The sequence below is a fragment of the Empidonax traillii genome, unplaced genomic scaffold, assembly GCF_003031625.1.
Source record: "Empidonax traillii isolate 1590-97213 ecotype Southwest subspecies unplaced genomic scaffold, ASM303162v1 scaffold1634:size97100, whole genome shotgun sequence".
In the NCBI taxonomy this organism is placed as follows: domain Eukaryota; kingdom Metazoa; phylum Chordata; class Aves; order Passeriformes; family Tyrannidae; genus Empidonax; species Empidonax traillii.
Window position 1 is genome coordinate 36,437 of NW_020956827.1, and position 9,940 is coordinate 46,376.

The 9,940-nt window shown below is 54.4% G+C and overlaps 1 protein-coding gene across 1 annotated transcript in view; it reads right to left on the reverse strand.

Moving 5' to 3' along the window:
* LOC114070638 (SH3 and multiple ankyrin repeat domains protein 3-like) overlaps window positions 1-9,940 on the reverse strand; it is a gene marked incomplete at its 3' end in the record, with an annotated part of 74,029 nt that overhangs the window by 34,552 nt on the left and 29,537 nt on the right. The window contains exon 3 of the mRNA XM_027908165.1: window positions 6,634-6,705. Coding sequence (XP_027763966.1) covers window positions 6,634-6,705 — 72 coding nt within the window. The remainder of the gene's footprint in view (window positions 1-6,633; window positions 6,706-9,940) is intronic.

Below are 9,940 nucleotides of genomic sequence, written 5' to 3' on the forward strand. Positions count from 1 at the left end.
GCTCCAGCACCAAAATGCCAACCCAAAACGCCTCTTCCCAGAATCAGTTCGGTTGGAAAAGACCTCCCCGATCAAATCCTGCTGCTGATCCCCCCACAGCCCTGTGCTCCACGTGGGCATTGATGGGGCTGCCATGGAAATTCCCTTGGGGGGGAAATCAATGCCCACCCTGCCTTTCCAGAAGTGGAACAGAGAAGGTTCATCTATCCGAGGCCTCGTTCCGATCCCGCAGCCACGCTTCCAAAATCATTTGTAAAGTCTGGAAACTTAACCAGTTCGTTTTTCTGTAGAAAAATATTCTCTTTCTAGCCCTCTGCTGCTGCCCATTCGCCCTCCAGCATGGTCCAGATGTGCAGCTCATGCTCCAGATGTGCAGCTTCGTGCCCAAATTGCTGCAATTCACAGTCTTACCACTCGTGGGAGAGGGTTGGACACAGCACAGCAATTCCTGACTTCTGGAACCAGATGAAGGTGTTTAGAGGACACCTTCCACCAGCCCAGGGTGCTCCAAGCCCCGTCCAACCTGGCCTTGGGCACTTCCAGGGATCCAGGGGCAGCCACAGCTTCTCTGGACAACCTGGGCCAGGGCCTGCCCACCCTCCCAGCCAACAATTCCTTCCCAATATCCCATCTAATCCTGCCCTCTGGCACTGGGAAGCCATTCCCTGTGTCCTGTCCCTCCAGGCCTTGTCCCCAGTCCCTCTCCAGCTCTCCTGGAGCCCCTTCAGGCCCTGCAAGGGGCTCTCAGGTCTCCCTGGAGCCTTCTCTTCCCCAGGTGAACCCCCCCAGCTCTCTCAGATTAATGTTTTCACTGAAATCAGATTCCAGCTGCATTAAAAGAATCTCCCATCTTAAAAAAACCACACAGGCAACCAGCACCGGCAACACAACAACACTGGCAACCAATTTGCATTTCCAAGCACCACTGAAAGTGCCTCCTTAACCAACCCAAACACTGCCAAGACATCCCAGCCATGTCCTTTCCTGGGCACTTTACAGCCACTTTTAACCATGAACCAAAGGGTGGTTATTTACATTTTTCCATGGAATTTTTTTCACAGAATCAGAGGTTGGAAAAGCCCTCCCAGCCCATGGATCCCCCCTGTGCCCCATCCCCACCTTGTCCCCCAGCCCAGAGCACTGAGTGCCACGGCCAGGCCTGCCTGGGACACCTCCAGGCCTGGGCACTCCAAACCTCCCTGGGCAGCCCCTGCCAAGGCCTCACCACCCTTGCCAGCAACAAATTCCTCCTCATGGCCAACCTGAGCCTCCCCTGGCACAGCTTGAGGCCGTTTCCCCTTGTCCTGTCCCTGTTCCCTGGGAGCAGAGCCCGACCCTGTCAGGGAGTTGCAGAGATTTGACTTTGCATGGAAAAGCTTCTCCATCCGACCACTTTCTATTCCAGTTTAGCTCAAAACTCAGGATACGGTCCGTGTTATATGGACTGATTCACCCAAAGCTGAAAGGAGATCTGAGAAAGTGAGGACTCTTGTTTTCCTCCCCCAGTGTATGAACAAAACCCTGGTGGGAAAGGAAGGAGATCTCGTTATTCTAAGAACCTGAGGGATTTGGGGCCAGGCTTTCGAATGAATTAAGGTGACCACGAAGAGAGAGAGAGCAAATGTCAGCCTCCCACCAAAGCAGGGGGAGCTGAACAGGTGCCTAAACCTCTCGGGCAATTCTGAAGTCTCACTAGATCCTCGCTGATGTCCTGGCGCTTAAACACCTTTGAGAATTTGGGATGAGAACCACTCAAAGAACAAACCCAAATCTCCCTTTGTTTAAGAGATCAGGCGGCTTCAAACACAAAAGATATGCACTGATAAATTTACTTTGCGCCCTCTGTGCCCAGCACATTCGAGCAACACTCATTCAGGCGATAAAGACACAATTGAAAATGTTATTTTGTTTTCGGGTTAATTGAATTTTGGAATTATCCAAATCTGCTTTGATGCTCATCAAAACAAGGGAAAAATAATCAGAAGCCGGTAAAGGCACAGCATCCCGTTTCCTACACGCAAAAATTAAGCCCCAAATACAGTGATAGGAAGTAACAAAAATATTTATATAAAGCCATCAAAAATATTTCTATATATTTAAGGCTCCAATAAACACTCACTGGGTCTCCCTGTGAGTGAAACCCCCTTATTTAATCATTTACCAATCAATGTCTGAACCGCTGCAGCAACCAGAACAAAGTGAGCTTTTCCTGGGCAGCAAAAACCCAAAAAAGCCCACCAAAACCTCCTGTAAATAAGATTAAAACTCAGAGTAAGGCCCCACCTCGCCTTTTAAGGGATGTTTTAGGTCTTTTTCTTTGCGGGTGCCCTCACAGGGGGCAGGGCTGGGGGGCTACAGGAGGTGGGGTCTGTCTGTGGTGGTCTCTGCCAGGAAACAGGGGCAGAGCTGAGCTCACCCCACCTGCAAACCCTCTGGGAAGTGATCCCTGTCCTTGGGGGCTTCTTCTCTCCCTGGGAGGGGGCAAAGCTCCCCCGGGAGGAGCAGGAAGGGGAGCCTTGTCAGGAGAGACAGCAACCAGCGTCTGCTCTGCCCTCACCCTTTGCACCCCAACGGCGGCTCTGGGGCTTCAGCTCGGATCCCACCCATCCTCACCCAAAAGAGCCCCTCACAGCAACTCCTGAGCGAGTTTGAGGCACTTTTCCTTGGTTTGTGAAGGCGTGAGGAGGAGGGAGATGCCAGGAGAGCGCCGGGGCACAGCTCCAGCCGGCGGCCGCGCTCCATCATCATCCACCACCCGCACCAAACCACCGGCAAAATCAACACCCTCCGGAGGAGAAAAGCTCACTGAGAGCAAAACTATGGCACAGACCCTTCACTCGGGTGTTTCCAGCAGACAAGCCAGGACTAATTGTTTTTCTCAGGGCCCCGTTTGCCCCAAAGAGCAGCTGGGGTTAAGGCAGACCCCGGGCTTTGCAGAGCGTGGTGAGGGAGGCTGGAGCAGATCCCCCTCCTCCTCCCTGTGGGGCAGCAGCAAATGGGCACATCGATCCCCATGGAAACATCGAACTATCGACTTCCTGACACGCCAGCACAGTGTTTAACCCCTCCCCTGCAATTCCCCCCCCTCTCTGGCCGTGCCTCCCCGGCAGGGACACCTTCTCCATGCGGGATGCTGGGGATGCTCCGGCTCTGGCTGGGATAGAGCCAGGTTGTTCCATCTGTGTGTTGGGTTTGTGGGGACACAGAGGGGTCAGTCCTGAGCAGGCTGAGGGAGTGCAGAGCCAGGATGGGGCACAGCCGGGACAGATGACCCCAATTGCCCCAGGGGTGTCCCAGACCAAAGGATGCCAAGCTCAGCGATGACAGGAAGGAGGGAGGAGGAAGGGAGGGATGTTTGGAGTGATGGCACTTGTTTTTTAAAGAATCATGGAATGGTTGGGGTTGGAAGGGACCTTAAAGCCCATCCAGTGCCACCCCTGCCATGGGCAGGGACACCTCCCACTATCCCAGGTTGCTCCAACCTGGCCTTGGACACTCCCAGGGATCCAGGGGCAGCCACAGCTTCTCTGGCCAACCTGTGCCAGGGCCTGCCCACCCTCCCAGCCAGCAATTCCTTCCCAATATCCCACCTAACCCTGCCCTCCAGCAGCTTAAAGCCAAGTCACCACCACACATGACAAAGTCCTGCTACTCTGGGATGGCTGAGCACCTGCCCCTGGGAAGTGTGTTTTAAGTGGGATGCTTCTTCCCCTTTCCAGGTGGTGACATCCTGAGTCTCCTGGCAGCACTTTGGGGACACTTCAGCGAGTGCCAGGATTTCCCTGCACACATTTTCCTTTACAAGCACAACAGGATTGCCCTCGTGTAAGGTGTGTTTCTGGGCACTCCCACTTCCACATGGGCTCCTGCAATTCACTGGGAAAAACAACCTGGGAGAAAGGTCAGAGCCTGCAGATCCCGAGGGGCACGAAGGAACGAGGCTGATCCACTCAGGGTGCCGGGACCCTTCATTGCTGCCAGCAATACGAGAACTCAGCTCTCCCCCTTCTTTCAACAAGACCACTGGCACCCAAGAAAAAGGAGCTATTCACTTCTTGTTTGATCAGTCAATCACAGCCTGGACTCAACGACCTTAGAGATCTTTTCCAACCTAAATGATTCCGTGACTATTCCAATGGCAGGCAAGAACCGTGTTTCGAGGTCATTAAAAGACTCAAGTTGTGTCTCCTGCCACTAAAAATCAGGATAAACTCTGAGAGCTTTCGTGCTTTGCTTTGATTGGGTCGAGACCATCAACCCCAGGGTGAAAGATTTCGGACATCCCACAGCCTCAGGGCACCCCACCATCCTGTCAGACCTCACACCAATCCTGCCCAGCCCTTTAAATCACCACATGCCAGAAAATCCAACATTTCACCACCCAAGCAATTAGACACCGCTGCAAATAACAGGGAAGCCCCACACCACGACCCAGAGGCATCACCTCCACTTTCCCACATGGAAACACCAACCCTAAAGGCACAGCCAGGCCAAGCCCCCCCAGCAGCCCCCCCACCCCTGCGGTGCAGATCCCTGGATCGACCCAGAGTGTCTCCACACCACGCAGGGAATAAACCCCCCCCAGCAGGCCCTGCCCTGCCCCAGCAGCCCTGGGTGGGGCGAGTGGCAGGGCAGGATTGTCCCCCGTGTCCCCCCGAGCCCCCTCACCCGGCGGTGCCTGGCCCAGCCGTCGGGGCAGAGGCAGTACCGTGCTCCTGGCTCTTCCCTGCTTGTCCCTGCGCTCCGCCAGCCACCGTCCCAAGGAGGAGCCCATGTCCCCGCGCTCTGCGTGCCCCTCTCCCCCCGGATCGAGCTGCTGGGAGGCTGCACACGCAGGCTCCTCTCTCAGCAAACAGCGTCGATCTGCGCCGGGTGAGTCCCGACGCCGCTGGCACTCCGGCATCGCTCCAACGAGCACGTCTCCCACCCTCAGCCCTCCTGGCACGGCCCCTCGGGCTGCCCCCACCTCCCCCTCACCCACCACACCCCTGGGGAGCTCCTCTCCTGCCCCCCCCCAAAAACACCACCAGCTCTGAGAAAGCAGCATCATCCAAAGGAGATGCTCCTGACGGGAGGAGCGGAGATGCGGGAGCTCAGACCGGCAAGGGATGGTTTAAAAATAAAGAAACAACGTTAAGGAGATTTGGGGTCAAGTAGGAACTGAAGTGGAGATGAATTGGATATTTAATGCAGCACGTCTGGGGCTGCTGAACACCCGCAGGGAAATCCTGGGGTCTCCCGGCACCCGGAGCCCCCAGCGCTCCCTCCAGCAGGAGAACTCCCAGCTCCTCTGGCAAGGCTCAGGAAGACCATGATTCACGTTTCCTGGCGCCAGGGAGATGCTGAGAGCTTTCCAGATCTGCTGCCTGGATATCCTTATGCCACCAGACAGAAGCCTCGTGACTTTCATCTGCGTGAGCCAAACCCGAACCACATCGGCGCTTTGTTTCGCGCTCCTGCAGGTCTGCAAACCCACCCCAGGGGACCTGCTCCTTCCCACAGCCTCTGGGGGAGGCCAAGCCCTCTGGGGGAAGGTTTTCTCCCTTTCTGCTCTACAGGGCTGCCAGGGAGCCGAGGAGAAGAAGGCACAGCCATCACCCTGCAAGGAGGGCTTGGGATACACAGCAACAAGGGATCCCGGCCAGTTCCACATCCCTCCTAAACAAGAACCCCCAAAGCCTCTCTGCACACAACCCCCCCCCAGCACAAATCCATACCCAGGAGCCTGTCCAGGTGCTGCCAGAGCCCATCTCCTCCCTCCTGCCTTGTAGTTCCCATGCACTGCTGGTTTCAGCCTCCCAGGAACCACCAAAGTCCCCACATGCCACCTCAAGGCACAGTTGTGAGTGGCAGCAAAAACCTCCTGGTGGTTCCAGACCTCTCCACAATTCCTGTCCTTCATTTCTTAGGGAAGAAGTGGCATCAGGGGGCCACTGCAGTTGTCCAGGGGAGGAGCAATGTGAGGGGACACCCAGCCCTCCAGGTTTGGTCCCCTTTAAGATCCCTGATCCTCTAGGTGGGGCATCCCTGGCTGCAGAGCCCGGTGGTTTTGGGGCCTCCTCTCCCCCCAGGAGACACCCACGCAGTCCCTGTGCTCCAAACATCCCGATGGTCCCTTCACTGCTGACCCTGACACCCTTTAACCGCTGCCCACGACACGAGGGTGCTGCAGGAGACCAGGAACGCTTCCCACTGGGATCCCACCAGTGAAACCACGACCCAAACGCCTGAGTTAAGGCTGGAGACAAAGCAGCTCCAGGCAGAGGTTGGGGGAGGGACACCAAGCTCCTCAATGTGCCCCTTTGTGCTCTGCGGGCGCAGCAACTCCTCCGTGCCGGCGAATAAAGCCGCTCTTCAGGAGGCCCATCACGGGTTCCTCCACCTCAGCACCCCGTGGACGCCGTCCCCACGCTGTCCCCCCCCACCCAGCCACGCTGCTGCCTGCTGGGACACAACCCAGGCAGGTTTATCCCTTTGTGTGTGCTCCCACCCTTCGTGTGCATCCCCACCCAAACCGCCCCGGTGCCGTCACACCCCAACCCCATTTCCAGCGGTTTCTTCGCAACCTGACAAGCGGGGGAGGCCCGAAACCGTCCCCCAAAGCCCCTCTCTGTGCTGAGGGAGCAGCCTTACCTTGGTGTGGAGCTTGGCAAACTGCTTGTCATCCAGCAGGGCCTGGGTGTACACGCGGCGCTTGTAGCGGAACTGCGGGAAAGGAACAAGGACAGACGTGAGAGCTGAACGGAACCCACTCGGCATTCCAACCGCTCCAGAGTGGCTCCAGCTTGGAGGAACACGCTCAGGCTGGGCCTGGAAACAACAACAACACACTCGGAACGCGCTGTTCTCCATCATCATTAGCCCTGATGGTTAATTGCCTCCCTCATTAAAAACGTTCTGACTGGGTTTTTTCGGATGGATCTGTCTGGCTTCGGCTTCCAGACGGTGTGGGCTTTGCTCTGCTCCTTCCCAGCTAATTAGGGATCTCTCTAAGAGCAGAATGGTGTTCCCAGGGTGGTTCTTACACCCTGGCCTGGAGCTGACTTCCCCGGATACAGGCTGAGCTCTGAATCTCCCTGAGGGATCTTCTCTTCCATTCTCAGGACACTTGTGCTGCTCTTTTCCATGCTGTGCCGCTTCCCAACGTCCTTTCAAGTGCACTGACCACCCACACAGTGCTCCAGTACCAAACACTTCCACCCAAACCTTCCTGAAACCCCCTCACTACCTGCTGAAGGATCAGAGGGTCAGCTGGGCCACAGCTGCTGATGAGCTTCCTGAGTAAAAGAATCAAACATTTTCTTCAGAAATTTTGGTTTCCACAGGGAGAGTCCTCCCTGTGCGAGCCATCCTTGTCCCTGGATATTCATAGAATCATGGAATGGTTGGGTGGGAAGGGACCTTAAAGCCCATCCAGTGCCACCCCCTGCCATGGGCAGGGACACCTCCCACCAGCGCAGGTTGCTCCAACCTGGCCTTGGACACTCCCAGGGATCCAGGGACAGCCACAGCTTCTCTGCCCAACCTGTGCCAGGGCCTGCCCACCCTCCCAGCCAGGAATTTCTTCCCAATCTCCCATCTGTCCCTGCCCTCTGGCACTGGGAAGCCATTCCCTGTGTCCTGTCCCTCCATCCCTTGTCCCCAGTCCCTCTCCAGCTCTCCTGGAGCCCCTTCAGGCCCTGCAAGGGGTTCTCAGGTCTCCCTGGATCCTTCTCTTCTCCAGGTGATCCCCCCCAGCTGTCCCAGCCTGGCTCCAGAGCAGAGGGATCCAGCCCTGGGAGCAGCTCTGGGGCCTGCTCTGGATTCCCTCCAGCAGCTCCACGTCCTTCTCAAGTTGGGGGTCCCCAGGATTCCAGGTGGGCTCTCCAAGAGGAATGTTTGTATTTGGCTCAGAGCACCCTTGGATGTGAACTTGCTGCAATCTGACTTAATCAGCAGCGATTTTCCCCTCACCCCCACATCCCTGGGGGACCAAAATTCCAGCCTGGCACCGTTCCCTGAGGAACCCCCACGATCACAGCGACAGCAGCTGCCTTTTGTCACTGATTCCTCAGCCAGTGACACTCATCCTGCTGGAGTTTCATGTGCTAATCCTGAACCTGAGGATCATGTAGAACAGCATCAAGTACCCCCAAGTGGCTGCTACCTTTGTGTTGTTATCTCTATCAAGCAGAATTACAATTTCCTTAGGGAATGCAATTGGATTTGTTTGACTAGATCTCCTTTCAATGCACAAATTGTACTCAGAGATTTTTGAATTGCTGCGAACTTAATCCTCCATCAACATTCCATTATTTCAGCTGGAACTGACACCAAGTTATCTTTGGACTGCAGTTACTAAGCTCATCCCACTTACTTCTCAGTGCTGGCAAAATATTAGCACATTTCAGTCTATCACAAGCCTGTTCCACTGGGCACATGTTTTCTCACAGAAAATCGAGATTTCTCATCGTTCCAAGGCAAAAAAGTTGTGTTTTCCACACATTTACAGGTGCTGGCCCTTTGCAAAGTTCCCACCTGAGGAGAGTCACCTTCGTGCTGAACCCCGAGGGCTCTTATTCAGCTTTTGGGTTCAAGAAACCTAAAAACCCTAAAATCCCAGAATGGTTTGGGTTGGAAGGGATTATTATTATTATTAGGGATCATCTCATTCCCACACCTTCCACTAAACCAGACTGCTCCAATTTCATCCAACCTGGCCTCAAACGCTCTCAGGGACGGGGAATCCACAACTTCTTTTGGCAAAACCCGTTTGCCAAGCACGGGATTTATGTCCTGTGAACAGATTCTGGGTTTTCCAGTAGGATTCCCCAGCTCTCTGCTGCCAATCCCATCGAGTTACGAAGAATCAAAATGACACACAGCAAATATCCATGTCAAGCCAGCCTTTGGATGTGCGTGTGAAGACATTAAGCGTGGACATTATGCTAAATTATACAAAAAAAAAACCACCATGAGAGGAACATTAAGGAATTTACCACCTCCCAGGTTCATTTGCAAGCATTCCTAATGCCTTTCCAAATGTTTTTGTCTGCGTTAAATCGAGTTTGCCAAGAAATTGTGCTGCACTTTTCTTTCCAAATCGGGCAGGATTAGGTGCAATAACAGCGTTCACTCGTGCGTTTGTGAGAGTCTTTGCAGCTTAAGCGTGTAATGCTTCCTAAATAGACTTTTGGGGGCAAAATATAGCACAGAAACCCTAAATTTAGCAGTCCATGTGCAGGTAACCCGAGTTCCATCAGAGCCCGTTCACGGTGAGCCCAAGAAATGCTGAGGTCACCTTGGGAATAAACACCTGAATCCCAGGAAAAGCCTCCAGGGAGTGGGAACACCTGATTTCAGTGAATTTCTGCTCTTTCAGGGACACAAGGCGGGGTTGAGGGTGCTCCATGACCATCACACAGGTGAGGTCCGTGCAGGGATTTGCTGCCAAAGCACTGGTTGTGTTCCAGGAACCGGAATAAAATACCAACCCAGAGCCCTTCAGCCTCATATCCCAAGATCTCCCTGGGATTCTCCCTCTGCTCCTACAAAACCAGCTCTCCTCCTGCTGTTGCCACTTCCCAGGACTTAAAAAAAAAAAAAAAGGAATTTTGATCAACGGAGTGAAAAGCAGGGAAGTTGCTCCGGGGGGCTCTGGCAGATGTTAAGGAGCTCTCCAGCAACCGAAACTCCGAGGCTTTTGCCTCCCCTCTCCCTCAGTGAATTCTCCAGGAGTAAACACACACCCACACAAATATCTCTGCTTTCACTCCTGGAAGGGAGATGGGAAGGAAACCTGAAAGGGGGGGGGACAGGGGGTATTGATGTGTGTGGTGCCTACAGGGACTGTGGTGGAGGCATCAGGGAAGTCTTGTCATATGTACGTGTGTTTATAGCTATGTATGTGTATATGGATGTACACACATCTAAAAAAATGAAATACAATGAAGAAAATGGA